Raw genomic sequence first — 19202 nt, 5'->3', positions numbered from 1 at the left:
TCCTGAGCCTTTCTTTCTCACACACAGTGTAGATGGTGTGTGAGTATTTTACTCTATGTGTGATCACACACTCTCTGTGTGATTATTTTACTCTATTTACATCCCAAACAGAGTGTAAGCTTCCTGAATTGGGGCATTCATCTGTATTTCTATCTTATCCCCAATGCTTTGTATAGAAGAGGGTACACAGGAGGTCCTAGAATGACGGAATCAATGAATGAATGGCCCTGAGCTCACAAAATAAGGACAGGGTGAGAGACTGGACAGACTGTGCATTTACCCTTAGTTCTCTTATTGTTCAGCAGGTTCTACTGCTGTAATTCTCCATTTTCCAGCCAGCATTGTATGCAATAACTTTATTAAGGTCAAAGAGATATCACATACAGATTTACCCAACAGGATCCAGAAACAGTTTACAGATATCATCTAGGTTCTTTTGGACTAAACAGTTTACAGACATCATCTAGGCTCTTTTGGACTAAAATGTTTCCAACATCACAGATCACACAATGAGTTTATACATCGATAACGACTTTCATCTGGAGATACAGATGCTCAGCTTGCCTTCACTGTGGGGCCTTGGTGTTTCCATTGAGTTAAAACAAAGAGGCAAAGGTTGATAATGCATACATCCTGAAGAATATTTAATGAGATGACAGACTGCTTCGTGGAAGTCATTTTTAATTTATGGGTAACATACAAATCAGACTGTAAGTTGAGCTGAGACTTCAGAATTCTTAGTAATTGGATCTAGGACTTAATTAACTTTACAAATAAGTAGGATTTAAACATTTAGCTCATGTTCTAGGTTCTCCAGAATATCCTTGATAAACGAATATGTCAGCACAATATCTTGACTGTGGTGTCTGACACCCACATCTCCATCATTCTAAAGAAACAACACTCCACCAACACTCACAGCTAGTGGGCCCATTGTTCATGGCCCATAGGATAAAAGCCACAAAACACCATAGAAAGTTACAAGAATGTAAATATTTAGCTAACTAAATAGAATAAATATCAGGCAGTCACCATCTACAACACTGAATATCTGCTAATCAGAGAGGAAAAAAACTCCAAACCTTACTCACAATGAATTCAGGGTTAGATAAACCCAGAGAGACAAACCTGCAAATATACAATGTAGTGAATATATTTCTTTAAATGTCCATTTAACAAATTCGTGATGCAAACTGGAAAATTTTCATACAGTTCAAATGTTCATTTTGTAAGAAAATGCTTTCATGCACTAAATCATATGAGCATTGATTCATCAAATTAAAAAAAATACAGAGTAATTGTCTGAAACCAATACTTAGAGACTTCACAATCCTACAGGGCCTGCAACTAAAAAATAATAATACATGCACATTGTGATACTCCAAATTGTCTTAGAGAAATCATTAAAACATCTTTCACATCAAAAGCATAAGAATTCAATGCTATTTAATTTACTTTATGCATATTACATACTAGAGACTTTAAGCTACAAAATGGTTCCACTATCTCAACACGCATACAAAACAACCATAAAAGTATGTGTATATAACAAGGTACTCTCCAATTAGCCATCTGTAATGAATAATATATCTTCTCATGTCATCTTTAAGTACCATTTATCACGACCCAGGCCTTTCTGCTTTAATGAGGACGACAGATCTCTGATTTACATTCAACACTCTCCACATTAATAATTGATTGAAACTCTTAAAAAATTCTCCTGCCACTGACATAGAATGGGGAGAAACAATCTTCGGAAGAATGCCAAAACTACCCTGTTACATCTGATTGGTAAAAGAAGCAGGGGCAGCAGACTGTTGGCCAAATTCATCTGAGGATGGCCCCAAACTCGCCTGCTGGTTGTACCCACTGCTCGACCCATAGCTGTCTTGGTTGTACCCGCCTCGGTTGTAGCTACTGGAGTGCTTCTCCATGGGGTCTGAAAGATATCTCTGGCTCGAGGAATGCCAGCCGGTCTCCTTGAAAACAAACCAGATGTTTCCAGCCCAGAGGATAAAGTTCAAGAATCCAAAGACCTGAAGGAGGATCAAAGCAAGTGAGTGGATAGACTGGAGAGAAAGCTCAGAAAAATCTCAATTTCAGAAAAATCCCTCAAATGCAAAAGGTCACTTTTCACCTCCATGCAGAGGCTTCTTCCAGTTTCTGGTGTTGAAGTCACTGTTTCATTTAGAATATATGACCTTTCATGAAAGCTTACTATGTGTTAGGCAGACAGAGGATGAGATGGTTGGATGGCATCACTGACTCTGTGGACATGAGTGTGAGCAAACTTTATGAGATAGTGAAGGACAGTGAAGCCTGGCATGCTGCAGTCCATGGGGTCACAAAGAGTTGGACACAACTTAGTAAGTGAACAACAACAGAAGGGCTTTATGTGTATCTATTCATTTAGTCATGGAAGGTGCTATTACACTCATATTAAAGATGTGAAAACAGGTGCAGCAAAGATAAGGAGCTTTTTTATGGCCACGTGACTGGTTAGTAGCAGACCTGGGATAAGACCTGTTCTACCTGACTCCACAGTCTGCTGCTGCTGCTAAGTCGCTTCAGTCATGTCCGACTCTGTGAGACCCCATAGATGACAGCCCACCAGGCTCCCCCGTCCCTGGGATTCTCCAGGCAAGAACACTGGAGTGGGTTGCCATTTCCTTCTCCAATGCATGAAAGTGAGAAGTGAAAGTGAAGTCGCTCAGTTGTGTCCGACTCTTAGAGACCCCATGGACTGCAGCCCACCAGGCTCCTCCATCCATGGGATTTTCCAGAGTCTGAGCCTCTACCTAATCCATCACTATCTCCCCAAATGATGTAAAATGGTGTAAAATATCTTTAGGGGATGTGGGGTTATTTTCATTTTAATGATGGACCATTAACTTATAAGGTAACCTTTACTTTAATGCTAGAGATACTATTTTTGCATTTATTGAAATGACAGAAATAAAATGAGTCAACTTAAAAAGTATGGAGGAAGCAATGGTATAGGTGGTACACAGACAAGCACATGCATGGCAGTGTACACAGAAGTTGTGCTTCTTTGAATAGTTGTATATTCTGTGCCTCTCACAGTCAGAAGTGAATGCCCAAACAATACTCTGAAGTCCAGGTTTCAGAGAAGTATGAAATGTTTTCTCAATAACTGAATGTGAGACTTGCCTATGGAAACTCCTCTCACTCTCCAGAAGTATGTCCCTGGTGAGCCAGAGGACTGGGTGTCACTTCCCTGGGTCCTAAGTGTTTTATGGAAACTGAGCTGTTTGCTACTGTAAGAGGCCCAAAGAGAACAGTTGTTTTGCAGCCTCTTCCAAAGTGGATCAGTTGACTGTGAATTAAGCACAGCCAGTTTTAGCAGCCCCCTCTTAGAGACAGACAATGAGAGTATGTGACACAAAGCTGTGATGACATTAAAGTATATTAAGTAATCATTCCAGCAGGATGCTGACCAATCAGAATGAACTTGGGCAGCAGTCACAGTTCTGGAGTGGGCTTCCAGAAGTTCTTTGCTATATCAAAGTAATTTATCCCTTAATTGCTGGATGGTGGGATGCCACAGAATGACCTGGGGATGGAAGTAGCGGGTTAGGGAGTCAAGATGAGGGATCTTAGGAGCTTGGAACACCAGCTCCAAGCTTCATGATTTTAGCAGCAGGTGGATCAGGGCATATTATCTGAATCTCAGCCTTGGAGCCATCCCTCTGTCTTTGGAATCTGAATGGCCTGGGCTCTGCAACTTTTTGCTTTATGAGTTCAGACAAGGCAGTTAGCCTCTGAACTTCAGCATTTATAAAATTCTATGAAATGAAGACAATTATTCCTTCCTTGGTGGATAGTTGTGAGGATCAAACAGGGCGTGTGTAAGGCAGCTAGACAGTGCTGGACACTGATCTGTAAATTATGCTTTGAATCACTTTCTAAAATATTTCCATGAATTGTATTCATTTGACTTTTCCTGAGACATAAACTGAAGCAGGCTTTTTGATAATGAGGCCATGTTCTTGAGGTGTCAAGATAAAAACTGAGCATCTAGGGGCTTCTCTGGCTGTACAGTAGTTAGGAACTCCCCATTTCCAGTGCTTCCACTACAGGGGGTTGTGGGTTCGATTCCTGGTCAGGGATCGAAGATCTCAAGTGCCATGTGGCGTGGCCAAAAATGAAATAAAATAAACTGATGGCACTATTTTAAAAATATGATTGGAAAGCCAAATCTTAAAAAACAAAAGACACCGTTTCCTAAAAGATCTCACTGAAAATCAGTTTATCCAGACTTCCTTACCTTCCTCTCACCCTCCTCCCCTCCCTCCTTCCATCCCTCCCTCCATCCCTCTCCCCATCCCATCCTTTTTTCTTCCTTTAATGTTAACTGAGATTTATTTAACATTGTGTGCCATACTCTAGGCTCTTTGCTAAGGGAGATACAAAACATAACTAAGGTATTTATAGTATAATAGATGCATGATCAAAATGAATTAGGTGATCACTGACACAACTCTAATTTACACACAGGACATTTTAACCATGTGTACAATAACTAGGGTATTTTCCCTTAAGGGGGAGATCTTGATTAAATTACACCTCTGAAAGTATAGATTAATATGAGTAGAAAAAACTGTCATGGAATCTTTTCAGATATGAAGGGATGGTTCTACCCAGGACTATAATTTTATCTGTTTTCTATTCCTTGATCACTCCCTTTCCCCTGATGCTACTTCATTTCTAAAAAAGGGATGCCTGAAAAGAACCTAGAAATTAAGGGAATGCAGCTTTAAAGTAAGAATGTACACAAGGCATGGCCATGGGCCTATTTAAGGAGTGGTGATGTCTTATTCTCACATCATAGAGGTAGACGCCTATCACTATTGTAATAGGTGTCTTACTCTACTATCATCACAGATGTATCACAGACTTCTTGGCTGGCACGTTTTAGGGGCACATGGGCCCTTGAGTCTTCCCTTGCCATTTTGTTGCAACTGAAATCAGAGTCGGTATTTTTATTCTAGCCTAGATGTGGGACAACAGAAAGAGAGGCTGAAAGAGACTACACAGCATGAGAAAGAATGGGAGAGGACATTTAGATGATCTGACAAGATGTATCAAGATTGCATTGGTGGAGAAACAGAAGTAGAAATTATGGATGATTTGTCACTTTCTGTTACTTGCAACCCAATCATTACACCTCATATAGACACTGGTTCCGGAATTGGGCTACAAAGAACAGACTTTATCGATCAGGAGATTGTTTTGGTTTAGCCAGTTTAGGTGGTTTTCTGCCACGAGGAACTGGAGGACACTGACATGGATAACTTATGGATAACTCACAACAGCACCAGACCCACCCCTCCACACACGTGACACGATCTGCTTTCCATCCATTATTCTTTTGGTTTTTAAGACATATGTCTCATTGTTTCTCATTCAAAACTTGCAACGCCTTGTTGGAAGAGACATCAGAAGAGGGATTAAATGGACTATGGAGGATGTCATCATTTACTAAAAGAACTAACAAACATACTGAACGATTTCATCTTTGCTCTCTTAGATTCCAAGATCAGGGTTATAATAATTTTCATTAAGCACTGCCTGTAAACAAACTATAGAAGCAGTAGTAAAATATATTTTAACATATACCTCAAAGTATTCATCTACAAGTGTGGCTAGAAATAGGTAAAAATTACTGGGAGATCCTAATAATAGTTTATTTCAATGTTATTTTCTTATTACTAAGGCAAGATTCACAGTCAAATCATCAGCAGCCGATGAGCCAATCTTTTTCCCTTTTCATATGCCTTCTTAAATTCCAGAAAGCTGTAGAAACATAAGTTAACCTTGAGGGAAAGAGAATTATTTTTTAAAGGTTGCTAAAGAATGTCGGTCCTTCATTGAACACTGCTGGCCCTTCTATTCTTTGTAACTACTACTTTTTGCTGTCATTATAGCTTCTGTCTCTCAGATATAGTTTCCTTCTTTGGAATAACACAAGTTCTTACACTCATGAAATAAGAATCCAATTTAGTGGCTCTGCTATCTGTCAGATGTCCTGTCTCCTGGCAAGAATCATATACTTGATGATAATACTGGACTTTGTTCAACTAATATAGCTCTGCTTTTCTGAAGTTATCAAGCAACTAAACCAAGAGCATGGAGAAGATTAAAAAATTACCATAACTATTATAGGTATTTTTTATTCTCTGATTTCTATCTTACCCTACTGTGTCTGTGTATTTTTCTCTAGACAATCAACTGGTATATTCTATGTGTGGCTTCTATCAAATATTCCTTTTAACTTCTGGCAGACTTCAGTCTTAAAGTTCAGATTTTATATCTGCTTCTGCCTTAGAATTCTGACTTGACCGTCATCCAAGCAAAAGCTGCCCGAACCTGCCGGGCTCTTGTTAAGAACTCTGTAATTGGACACGTTAAAGTCTATGGGTTCTGACAATAGAAAACTTGAAGGCCAAAGGATCATCTAGCCCATAGAGTGAACTATCACCTTTTAGACCGGACTCCATTCAGAGGCAAAACATTTCCCAGATGACTCCTGGGACACTTTTCTGATTCCCATGATTGGCAAAAAAAGATCTGAGAGGGAAACATACCACAGAAGTGTTTAGGCTGGACATCACAGGACTGTGGACAGCCGTGCATTTGTTGGATGGCTGTTTGCAAGCTGACATCAGTAACAATACTTCTTTGGGATCTGTAGCGACCTTGACATCAGACAGTCCTTTTGCCCAAGCTGATGAACCCACCAACCACAAGAACGAAAAGACTACAGTGACGATGAAGTCCTACAGGAACAAACAGAAAGATAAAATAGGAAGAGAAAAGTGAGTTCTAGAAACAAATCAATTGGTTTGCCTTTTGAAAAATTCCAAGATTCCATAGCATTGGAACCATGTTGAAAAATGAATAATAGTTTTGTGATATTAATTTCTAGAAAATAAATAATAATAGTAACATTGATGAATGATTACTGTGTTTCTAATGATGGGGGGCTACTGTCATAACCTTCCTTGTGACCCTCCCTCTCTAAAGAGGCACTCCCAAGACTTCAGCAGATCATGTTCTAACATAAGACAACTGCTCAGATTTACTGTATTTGTGTTTGTCTACTAGAAAGATGTTGCATCCTATTTACCTAGATAACAAAACACTGACCTGGGAAGGAAAATAGTATATTTAATATAGCAACAGGAATTATTTTAAATGATAAATGCCTCAAGTAGAAAATCTGTTTCTTTCCTATCTGAGGTCACGGTGATATCACTTACTCTGGTTAGCCTTCCCTCATGCTGTGACTGAATTACTTTCCATCAAGATCCTGAGGAGCACTTAAACTCTAAAGATGCTGTTGTGGATATTTGTTAGGTGTGACTTTTGGAGAGGGTCCACTGTGAAGACTGAATCTTCTGAACAACTGGTCTCTTTCCATCCAGGGATTATTGTAAATTATGTAACTCACCAATTGACCATTTCATGTTGCCTTTAGAAAACTTAAGGCCAATTCGTTACCCTCATATAATGTGCTTTTTTTTTTTTTTTTTAATAAAGCCTGGCTATTTTAACCCTATTCTGAACTGTATTTTATACACCCATCCTGCCTTTCCTGTCTTCTTTCCTTCTCATTTTTAATTAATTTCATCCTGAATTTCATATGTCCTTCTAAGTCATTTGAAGTTGTTTCCGGAAAGAGATGGGGGTATAAATAAAAAGGCAAACAAATACAGTATCTATAGCTGCTTCAAACCAGAAAGAACATTTGGAATAGAGAAACTCAAGTGTTGGGGTTTGAATTAGAAATTGGAGGAACGGTTATTAAATAAATAAGCCAGACTGACTGTATCAAATACAACTTCTCTTCATGTTCAGTCTGGTACCTTTATTCAATTACTCCTCCATTTATTCAGACAATAATTTCTGAGTCATGCATCAGGTCTTACAAGGGTTTACAAATGTAAAATATGGACTTTGCTTTCTTGAGATTACATATTTATTAGTGGTCATAGACACTTTGTAATTTCAAGACAGTAGCTGGCCTTATGCTCATCATAAATAGAAACAGAGTTTTATTGGAGTATAATTGCTTTACAATGTTGTATTAGTTTCTGCTGTACAATGAAGTGAATCAGCCATATGTATACATATATTCCGTCCCTCCTGAACCTCCTATCCCCATCCCATCCCAGTCTAGGTCACCACAGAGCACCAAGTTGAGCTCCCTGTGCTATGCAAGAAATAGACTTAAAAAGGCTGTCAGGATGGGGAAATGCTGAAGAACAGAGTCATGTGAAAACTCTCAGTTGGAAATTGTAGAAAGTAATAAAGTTTTTAGACTTATGTATTAAAATAACAGTGAAGTGAAGTGAAGTCGCTCAGTCATGTCCGACTCTTTGCGACCCCATGGACTGTAGCCTATCAGGTTCCTCATTCCATGGGATTTTCCAGGCAAGAGTGCTGGAGTGGATTGCCATTTCCTCCTCCAGGGGATCTTCCCAACCCAGGAATCGAACCCGGGTCTCCCGCATTGCAGGCAAACACTTTACCTTCTGAGCCAGCAGGGAAATAACAGTAATACTACCTAAAATTTACTGAGCAGTTATCATGTGATTCCAAGTTTACATGTATTAATTCCAAGTGTACATGTATTAATTCATTTAATCCTGACAACAGACCTATGAAATAGATGCTAATTCTGTCCTCATTTTACAGTTGAGGAAACTGAGGCCCAAAAAGCTAAATAAAATTCTCAGTCAAGAGTCAGTAAGTGGGGGAGCCAGGATTCTAAGCCTGGCTGTCTGCTTCCAGAACCTGAGAGCTTGACTATTCTATATAGCTTTTCATGTCTGCTTTAAGGAATACTCGGCTTTTTTTTTTTTTTTTAATCTTTTTTCTTTACAAAAAAACTGTGTTTGACTGTGCAGGCTCTTAGTTGTGGTATGCCAACTTTTAGTTGCAGCATGTGGGAACTACTTTCCTGACCTGGATGGAAGCTGGGCCCCTGCATTGGGAGCACAAGTCTTAGCCACTAGACCACCAGAGAAGTCCCAGGAACATTTATTTTTTAATTTAAAACAAGTGCATTAAGAAAGTTAAAAAGTAGTAATGAATCGCTTTTGATATAAACTTTCTGACTGAAGTCAGGACCTATGTCCTTGGAGTTATTTTGGGGAGCTAATCCAACCCTTTCCCCCCAGTACCATTTCATAAACAGGGATCAGTATATTGTATAAAGTATCTCAATATTAATTATAAGCTCAGAGTCTGTCTTCAGATTGACCTGGGACTGAATCCTGATGTTTTGACTTACTTGAAGCCTGAATTTTGCCCTCTGTAAATTGGGCTAACAACAGTATCTGTCTCATTGGATGGTTGTGAGAAGTGAAAACGTGCATGTCTGCCTATTTTCCACGATAAGATGTCAGCTGCATGAGGGCAGGTACTTTGTCTACCTTGCCTATTGTTGGGTCTTGGCAGAAGAGGTGTCAGCAACATTTGCTGAGAGAATGAAAGAAAGAAAGAATAAATGAACATACAAAATGGTCCCAATTTGGTTCTATAAACTTTTATATAGGAGTTTACCAGGTGGTATGTAAGCTTATGTGTTTTTAAACATATTTTATAATTAGATAAAATAAAAAGAGCATGGCAATGTCATCAAGGCACTGATTGATTATATCAATAGCTCTCCCAGACAGAACTTCAGGTGCCCTATTTGTACCAGGATTTATAATTAGACCAAACAAAAAATGTCATTAGAATGGAGTTTTTCTATTAAAAATAAAAAAAGCAGCCTCAAGTCAGGTTTTCTATAATTAAGCAAAGTGTGACAATTGGGAGACTATTTCAAAATTCTAACTCGAGTATCAGTTAGCCTGAACTTTTTTTGGACTTCAGGTGTAATCTAAGTTTGAAGCTACATTCAGGGAGAGATTTGGGAGCAAACCTGACCCCCACTCTCTTCCCATCTTTTAATCCAGGGATCTCCAAACTCCAGAATCTGACACCTGATGATCTGAGGTGGAGCTGATGTAATCATAATAGAAATAAAGTGCACAATAAATGTAATGCACTTGAATCATCCCCAAACCTTCCCTGCCCCCACCCCACACCACCATCTCTCCTCCCCCTCCCCTCCCCCATCCCTCCTCCCCTCCCCGAGGCAAAACTGTCTTCCATGAAATCAATCCCTGATGCCAAAAAGGTTGGGGAGTGCTGCTTTAATCTACTGAACCAGGTTCATTTTGCTCAATGCTCAGCAAGCCAAAACCCTGACAAGCCTAGGAGTGCACCAAAGAAAAGATTTTTTTGCAAGAGAGTCAAGTGAGAAGATGGGAAAACAAATCTCACATTTGCCTGCTGGAAGGCAGGCAAGGGGTGGATGTTTATGGGATAAGGCAGCAGAGCGGGTTTAGGCAAAGGGAGTGTGGGGAAAGGTGAGGAAAGGTGATTGAAAGAAAGTGCAAGAATCCTCGTTCTGCACAGGCATAACTAGGCCTAACAGGTCTCTGCACTTGGAGTTTTTCTGGCCCACTGATGTCAGAAGGTCAACTAGCAGACACTGGTCATACCCAGTTGAAGGTCGTGGGTTCTATTCCGTCTTCATCAGATCAGCTGGAACTAAACACAGCTGATTCCAGTTTCCTTCTGCTTGGAGGACAGGTAAGTCTTAAAATAACTGTGATTAAGGAAGGTAGGTGAAATGGACTTAAGCCATGGTTTCACTCCAATTGGCCAAACCCGCCTGGAACTCCCTGTGATTCATGCAAGTCACCTCCTGGACACAGAACATGGTAGACAGGGCAGAGGGCTCATTAAAAACTGTCCCAAACTAGTGGCTCTTAGGAGACTGCTGCTGCCACCTGTGTGCTGGAGTGTTTCCTGTATGCCAGGCACTCTGCTAAACCACTTGCAGACATCAGTAACCTTGTAGCTGAGATCCTTAGGTTAGCCCTGCTTTTAAGAGGAAACTGAAGAACAGACAGGCCAAATGCTTTCCTTATAATTAGTGCCTCACTTGACTACTATGCCATATCATGAGCTTTCTTTAGTGTATTTTAGGTAGATAGCTATCTTAGTTGATGCTAAGTTTCAGTCATTTGGTACTACCTGAACAATTCTGATTTTATGTGCATACCTCTTGTGTTATTGTTCAACATTTCATTTACAGCAAATTATCCTTTTTACGTAAATAAGGTTATCTTAGAAGGAAATTATATGTGTCCAATAAATGTTAAACCAACCAACTTGTTATAGATAGAAGAAAACTGCAAACATAAAGGCTATACAGTGAAAATACTTTAAATTCTAGCTGGGGATGTTTGCACAAGGATTTGGGATCTAGGATCTCTGTTAAAAAGGAGATTCATGAGTGTTAAAAGGATATTAAAGAAATACTAGCATGACCTAATTAGAAGGCTTAAACTAAATATGGAGCAACTTTTCACTCATCTTACTTAATGCCATGTTAATGGTCCACCTAAAATAACCTTCTGTGCCAGGGGAGATAAATGCTATGCCTCGTTTATCTAACAGAGATAAAGTATGCATGGAAGAAACTCAAGACATAAATTTGTAACGTTTACTGTTAAGTTACCAGGATGCACATAAAAGCTATCTTCTGCTACCTTTGCTTGTGCTATTTCCTCTCATAGAAAGGAGGGGTTGCTGTTCAAAAGGTGCTTTAATGTTTCCCCAAAACTCTCAATGTATGTATGTGCCCCCATAAGACCCCAAAAAGTAGCCAGCGCAGACATTACTAGCTCCATACTGTAGATGAAGAAACTGTGACCATGAAGGCTGAATGATGTGCCCATGGCCCATTAAGTGGTTTATAAATTTTGCTCTGAGCTCCTGGTCTCACTGTTCCAAAAGAACACGGACACGCTATGTGGTTGTGTTTCTGCAGCATGTGTTAAGAATCTGCTCAATGATCCAAGAAAACAGCTTCCTCAGCAGAGGGAGCAGCCTGGCTTCATGCTGCCTGGATGGTTTGTTTCCATTTTGTTGGTTGGGTGTGTTTTTGTTGCCCCCAGCTCTCCTAATTTACTGTTATCAAGCTCATTTTTACTAGAATGTAATTTAATATATTAAAGATGCTTGTCCTGGCTCAGTCTGGGGAATATAAGAGGGAATCATCTTTGGTGACAGAAAACTTGGTATTCTAGAACCAGGTAAACCTGTCTGGCGGCTCAGTGGTAAAGAATCCTCCTGCAACACAGGAAATACAGGTTTGAACCCTGAGTTGGGAAGATCCCCTGAAGGAGGACATATTAACTCACTCCAGTATTCCTGCCTGGAGAATCCCAAGGACAGAGGAGCCTGGTGGGTTAAAGTCTATGGGGTTGCAAAGAGTTGGACATGACTTAGGGACTAAACAACAATCAACAACAAAAACCTGTCTCTATTTCTCCCTGTTGATGGCACACTGCAGCTCCACTGGATATTGGTAAACATAGTCAATTTCACACTTCTGTTAGCAAATATTCACAACATGTCAACTCCAATGACTTAATTATCTATCCTATTTGATAGCTTTGCTCTTTTCACCATGGCTGACACCTATATGGGGAGTCTACACTAGAAACTGGGCAATCCAGTGAGTCACACTGATCCTCAGTGTAGTTGGATTCACTTTTCTAAGTCAGCTTTCAGGACTCCCAGAATGAAGCTGTGAATTAGGAAACACAAAAATCAAACACCATGAGAGAAGCTCTGTTCAGGGAAGAGCTTTGGATTTGTCTTTGAAGAGACAATTGCCAAGCGGTGGGCTGAATATGATAACCTTCTGTTCTCTCACAGGTTTATTTCATTACTTCATTTGAAACACTAATAAAAATTACATCTGACTTCTGGAGAACGTCTAGTTTTTAACATGCTATGGCAGAAGATGCTTGTGGCTCAGTTGGTAAAGAATCCAACTTTACCATCTCCCGCCTGCAATCTGGGAGACCTGGGTTTGATCTCAGGGTTGGGAAGATTCCCTGGAGAAGGGAAAGGCTACCCATTCCAGTATTATAGGTCACAAAGAGTCGGACACGACTGAGAGACTTTCACTCATGGCAGAAGATCATTTGATTTACATAATCACTGAGGGATGGTGAAGATAATTATACTCATTTACAGATCCAAGGAGGTTAAATGATATGTTCAAATTGTCATAAGTAACTGAGATTTGAATTTGGGCTGGATGAAAGTGAGCAGCTTTCCATTATGCCCAGCTGTTCTGAAGTTTCCACTACCTAATTGTGGGAACACAGATATAGCAAGAAATTACACTAAGTTACAAAGAAAAAACGGAGAAGGCAATGGCACCCCACTCCAGTCCTCTTGCCTGGAAAATCCCATGGACAGAGGAGCCTTGTGGGCTGCAATCCATGGGGTCACTAAGAGTCAGACAGGACTGAGTGACTTCACTTTCACTTTTCACTTTCATGCATTGGAGAAGGAAATGGCAGCACACTCCAGTGTTCTTGCCTGAAGAATTCCAGGGACAGAGGAGCCTGGTAGGAGGCTGTCTATGGGGTCGCACAGAGTCGGACACGACTGAAGCGACTTAGCAGCAGCAGCAGCAGCACAAAGAAAAAAATTATTTCTCCTTCACAATTCTCTTTCTATATGGATGGTAAAGAAGAAAGTCTCAGATGGCTGCTAATATGTCTCTAATACCTATTTAATAAACTTAATATCCACCTATCAAAGAAAATTGGCCCCAGGCTCAGAGCCTTCAGGCAAACAATGGTACTTGGCTGGAATACAGTACTCTTTATTTTCCATTGATTCATTTCTGGGTTTATCTTCTAATTATGTCAAATAACACTAGACGTCTATATTCAGGAGTGGTACAGAGTTTTCTTCAAAAATCGATTTTATTGAAGTTAAAAAATAATTTAATTTAAAGAACAACAGTAAATAACTTGTGGCCCACATGACAGAAGCGGGGCAGAGAATGCCTGAAGTTTTGAAAGAACTGCACGGCCCCATCCTGGGCTGGAAACATCAAGATTCCAGCCCAGTGCTGTCTCATAGAAATAGAACATGAGCCAGAGTTGGGAGTCACATATGTAATTTTATGTTTAATAGTGACCACATTTTTTCCAAAAAAAGCAAAAAGAGATTGGTGCAATTATAGTAATACATTATGTGTATTAATATAAGATAGCTCAATATTTAAAAATGTTATCATTTCATACATTATAAAATTACAGATAAGACATTTTACTTTTTTTGGTATTAAGTCTTTGAAATCTGGTGTGTAATGGATACCTACCGTACATCTTACTTTGGTGTCAGCCACATTTCAAGTGTTATGTGCAATGGGACCGTTTAACTCCAGTCTATGGTTAACAAGTGGAAGCACATTTACATTCAGGCTCCACTGACAGTGATGCCCTTTGCTTTGTTTTGGGTCACCGATGTCACAGCTTCTTGGAACTTGAACCTGAGATGGCACTGGAAGCCATTTTTTAGCTTAGCTTTTACAAGGCCAGCATGCCTTTTGCATCTGTCCTGGCCTATAGGATTTCTTACAGGGATTGATACGATGGACTGAAATATTGCCTCAGTGGTCTGATGGAGGGCTGAAGGCAGACCAATGACCAAAGGGAGCCTTAGGTTTTCGATACTGACAGTCAAGGGAAGAGACGGACCACTGAACAGCCCTGCCAAATGGGAGCTACGTTTCAGCTTCAGTGTAGGGGCAAAGTTTGACGTGACCCCTCTATTCTCAAGACATGTGCCAAGATGGTGGCTGGTGAAATGGGATGACGCAAGGAGTGTCCCATTTTACTGTAAAAAGTCCCACTTTACAGATGGGATATATTACTTAACCCAGCTTGAAAGATGCAGAGCCAAGATTCAGACCCAAGGAGTTTGGCTCCAGAATCTGTGTTCCTAAGCTATTATAAAAGCACTCTGTTGCTTTTAAAGGCCAATGATTTTATTTACTCATAATAAAAATTAAGTTGCAGTATTCATACTTATGGCTGTCATTTAGAGAGCAGTTACTGTGTACCAGACACTGTGTATCCCATGTATAACACATTTAGTTCTCATAATAACACTTCAAGGTGGCTATTATTGACTCCACTTGACAAATGAGAAAATTGAGGTTCTGAGAGATCAAGTAAGTTGCTGGAGATCTCGCAGTCACTAAGCTGGCTAAGTTTTGCTTGCGACTACGGTTTGTTGAGCTTCACAGCCTGTGTTTCCTCCTGGAAGTTGAACCTCATTATATTCCAGACCAGCTTTGATACGGGGCTCACCATGTGTCAGGCATGCTGTTGATGTGCTTCACACGTCTCACCTCAGTTCAGTCTTACTACAACCTTATGAAGTAGCATCAGCTTTTCCATTTTACAGATGAAGAAGCTTAGAGAAGGTAAGTAATTAGAGGAATTGGGCCCCAAACTCAGCTCTAACTCCAAATTCAATGGATTCATTCATTTGTGCGTCATTTTACTTGTTCCTTCTTCAAATCATCTGTTCAATACTTATTATTTTCCCATTGTGGGCTGGGTTCTGTTCTAAAAATGGGGTGTGTGTGTGTGTGTGTGTGTGTGTGTCGCACAGTCATGGATGGCTCTTTGTGACCCTTTGGACTATAGCCCGCCAGGCTCCACACCAGCCAAAGACCTGTTCTTGGCCCACCAGTGATTTCAACTTTGCCTTGCACTATCTGGGTCATTTTACATTACTACTGTGACGATACACTATCGCCACACTGTCAGCTAATCAGAACTGTGCAGAAAGAAAGCTGCAGAGGGTGGGGATGTTCTGTTATGGAAAGTAGGTAACAGTCAATCATCTGGTTTCATGTGCGAAGAATCTGGCTTATGCTGGAGAAGCAGTGCAGGATTTCATTTCTTTTTCTCTTAAGTTAAATTTGATTATGATTGACATACTGCACTTTTAAGTCTGTTCCCAGAGAACTTTATCCATTGATTTGCGGTTGCTCAGATGTGGAACTGAGGCTTCCTGCTTCTTCTTGTTTCAAATGTTTGTTATGAAAATAAATAAATAAATAAAAATGATCTCTTGCATTCCTCCCTATAGCTCAGTCATAGACAACTGATTTCAAAATCTGGTTGCAAGAAAGAGGTATTCTTGGCTGTTTGGCATTTCTGGAATGGAAAGAAGGTCTTCAGTAGCTTGCTGCAATGCTGTTGTAAATCATATGCTAAAAACACTCCTTACAACCTGCTCTGGTTTCTAATCGATTCAGCCTAAGCTTTTCATTACAAATAGCACAAACATTTCCAAACAAGTTAATAGTAATATAAGAAAATTAACTACTGTTTTAAATAAATTACTTGAAATAATAGTAACATTATTAGTAATAGATGCTATTGACCTAGTGCCTACTATAAGTCAGGCCCCATGCTAAGACCTTTACAACATTATTCCACTTAATCTTTACCAAGGATTTGTGAGGTAGGTCTTATATAGAGACTTTTAGAGAAAAAAGTATCACTTAGTAGTACAGTCTACAGTCTTTGGAATCAGGTAGCCCTGGGTTCAAATCTCAACTCTTTCTAAGTAGCTCTGGGACCTTATTAAGCCTCAGTTTTCCCATCTGTAAAAAGGAACAATAGTGACATATATTTTCACAGGATTTTTGTCAAGAATAAATGAGTTAATTCAATAAAATGCTTTGGTCAGTCCTCGACACACAGTAAGCCCTCAATGAATTTACACATATTCTATATGTAATAATTGAATATGTAGCAGCCTAGAAAAGTCCATTGGTACTATCCAGTGGATTTTTTTTTTTTTAGCATCTATCACCTCCCACAGTTTATTTTTATTTTTTTTAATTTATTTATTTTAATTAGAGGCTAATTACTTTACAATATTGTATTGGTTTTGCCATACATCAACATGAATCCGCCATGGGTATACACGTGTTCCCAATTCTGGACCCCCCTCCCACATCCCTCCCCATACCATCTCTCTGGGTCATCCCAGTGCACCAGCCCCAAGCATCCTGTATCCTGCATCAAACCTGGACTGGCGATTCATTTCTTATATGATATTATACACGTTTCAATGCTATTCTCCCAAATCATCCCACCCTCTCCCTCTCCCACAGTCCAAAAGACTGTTCTATACATCTGTGTCTCTTTTGCTATCTAGCATACAGGGTTACTGTTACCATCTTTCTAAATTCCATATATATGCGTTGCTGCTGCTAAGTCACTTCAGTCATGTCCGACTCTGTGCGACCCCATAGACAGCAGCCCACCAGGCTCCCCCATCCCTGGGATTCTCCAGGCAAGAACACTGGAGTGGGTTGCCATTTCCTTCTCCAATGCATGAAAGTGAAAAGTGAAAGTGAAGTCACTCAGTCGTGTCCAACCCTCAGCGACCCCATGGACTGCAGCCTTCCAGGCTCCTCCGTCCATGGGATTTTCCAGGCAAGAGTACTGGAGTCGGATGCCATTATTGGTGTTTTTCTTTCTGGCTTACTTCACTCTGTATAATTGGCTCCAGTTTCAACCACCTCATTAGAACTGATTCAAATGTATTCTTTTTAATGGCTGAGTAATACTCTGTTGTGTATATGTACCACAGCTTTCTTATCCATTCGTCTGCTGATGGACATCTAGGTTGCTTCCATGTCCTGGCTATTATAAACAGTGCTGTGATGAACACTGGGGTACACGTGTCTCTTTCAATTCTGGTTTCCTCGGTGCGTATGCCCAGCAGTGGGATTGCTGGGTCGTATGGCAGTTCTATTTCCAGTTTTTTAAGGAATCTCCACACTGTTCTCCATAGTGGCTGTACTAGTTTGCATTCCCACCAACAGTGTAAGAGGGTTCCCTTTCCTCCACACCCTCTCCAGAATTTATTGCTTGTAGACTTTTGGATCACAGCCATTCTGACTGGCGTGAAATGGTACCTCATTGTGGTTTTGATTTGCATTTCTCTGATAATGAGTGATGTTGAGCATCTTTTCATGTGTTTGTTAGCCATCTGTATGTCTTCTTTGGAGATTATCCTCAATGGTGAAAAACTGAAAGCATTTCCCCTAAAGTCAGGAACAAGACAAGGGTGCCCACTTTCACCACTACTATTCAACATAGTTTTGGAAGTTTTGGCCACAGCAATCAGAGCAGAAAAAGAAATAAAAGGAATCCAAATTGGAAAAGAAGTAAAACTCTCACTGTTTGCAGATGACATGATCCTCTACATAGAAAACCCTAAAGACTCCACCAGAAAATTACTAGAGCTAATCAATGAATATAGTAAAGTTGCAGGATATAAAATCAACACACAGAAATCCCTTGCATTCCTATACACTAATAATGAGAAAATAGAAAGAGAAATTAAGGAAACAATTTCATTCACTGTTGCAACGAAAAGAATAAAATACTTAGAAATATATCTACCTAAAGAAACTAAGGAGAAGGGGACGACAGAGGATGAGATGGCTGGATGGCATCACTGACTTGATGGACATGAGTCTGAGTGAACTCTGGGAGTTGGTGATGGACAGGGAGGCCTGGTGTGCTGCGATTCATGGGGTCGCAAAGAGTCGGACACGACTGAGCAACTGATCTGATCTGATCTGAAAGAAACTAAAGACCTATATATATATAAAACTATAAAACACTGGTGGAAGAAATCAAAGAGGACACTAATAGATGGAGAAATATACCATGTTCATGGATCGGAAGAATCAATATAGTGAAAATGAGTATACTACCCAAAGCAATCTATAGATTCAATGCAATCCCTATCAAGCTACCAATGGTATTTTTCACAAAGCTAGAACAAATAATTTCACAATTTGTATGGAAATACAAAAAAACCTCGAATAGCCAAAGCAATCTTGAGAAAGAAGAATGGAACTGGAGGAATCAACCTGCCTGACTTCAGGCTCTACTACAAAGCCACAGTCATCAAGACAGTACAGTACTGGCACAAAGACAGAAATATAAATCAATGGAACAAAATAGAAAGCGCAGAGATAAACCCACACAACTATGGACACCTTATCTTTGACAAAGGAGGCAAGAATACACCATGGAGAAAAGACAATCTCTTTAACAAGTGGTGCTGGGAAAACTGCTCAACCACTTGTAAAAGAATGAAACTGAAACACTTTCTAACACCATACACAAAAATAAACTCAAAATGGATTAAAGATCTAAGCATAAGACCAGAAACCATAAAACTCTTAGAGGAGAACA

At 39.9% G+C, this 19202-nt stretch overlaps 1 protein-coding gene across 3 annotated transcripts in view; it reads right to left on the bottom strand.

The window, feature by feature from the left end:
- Nucleotides 1–339: 339 nt before the first annotated feature.
- The window catches only part of SYNPR (synaptoporin), a 300656-nt gene continuing 281793 nt past the window's right edge, over nt 340–19202 (bottom strand). For all 3 annotated transcript variants that reach the window (XM_027523263.1, XM_027523265.1, XM_027523264.1), the window contains 2 exons: nt 6609–6800; nt 340–2036 (listed from right to left, as the gene is read on the bottom strand). In XM_027523263.1, coding sequence (XP_027379064.1) covers nt 1779–2036; nt 6609–6800 — 450 coding nt within the window. In that variant the 3' untranslated portion in view covers nt 340–1778. The remainder of the gene's footprint in view (nt 2037–6608; nt 6801–19202) is intronic.

This window comes from Bos indicus x Bos taurus, chromosome 22 (assembly GCF_003369695.1).
Source record: "Bos indicus x Bos taurus breed Angus x Brahman F1 hybrid chromosome 22, Bos_hybrid_MaternalHap_v2.0, whole genome shotgun sequence".
Taxonomy (NCBI): domain Eukaryota; kingdom Metazoa; phylum Chordata; class Mammalia; order Artiodactyla; family Bovidae; genus Bos; species Bos indicus x Bos taurus.
The sequence above is the reverse complement of the archived record's forward strand: the minus strand, read 5'-3'. Positions and strand labels throughout refer to the sequence as shown.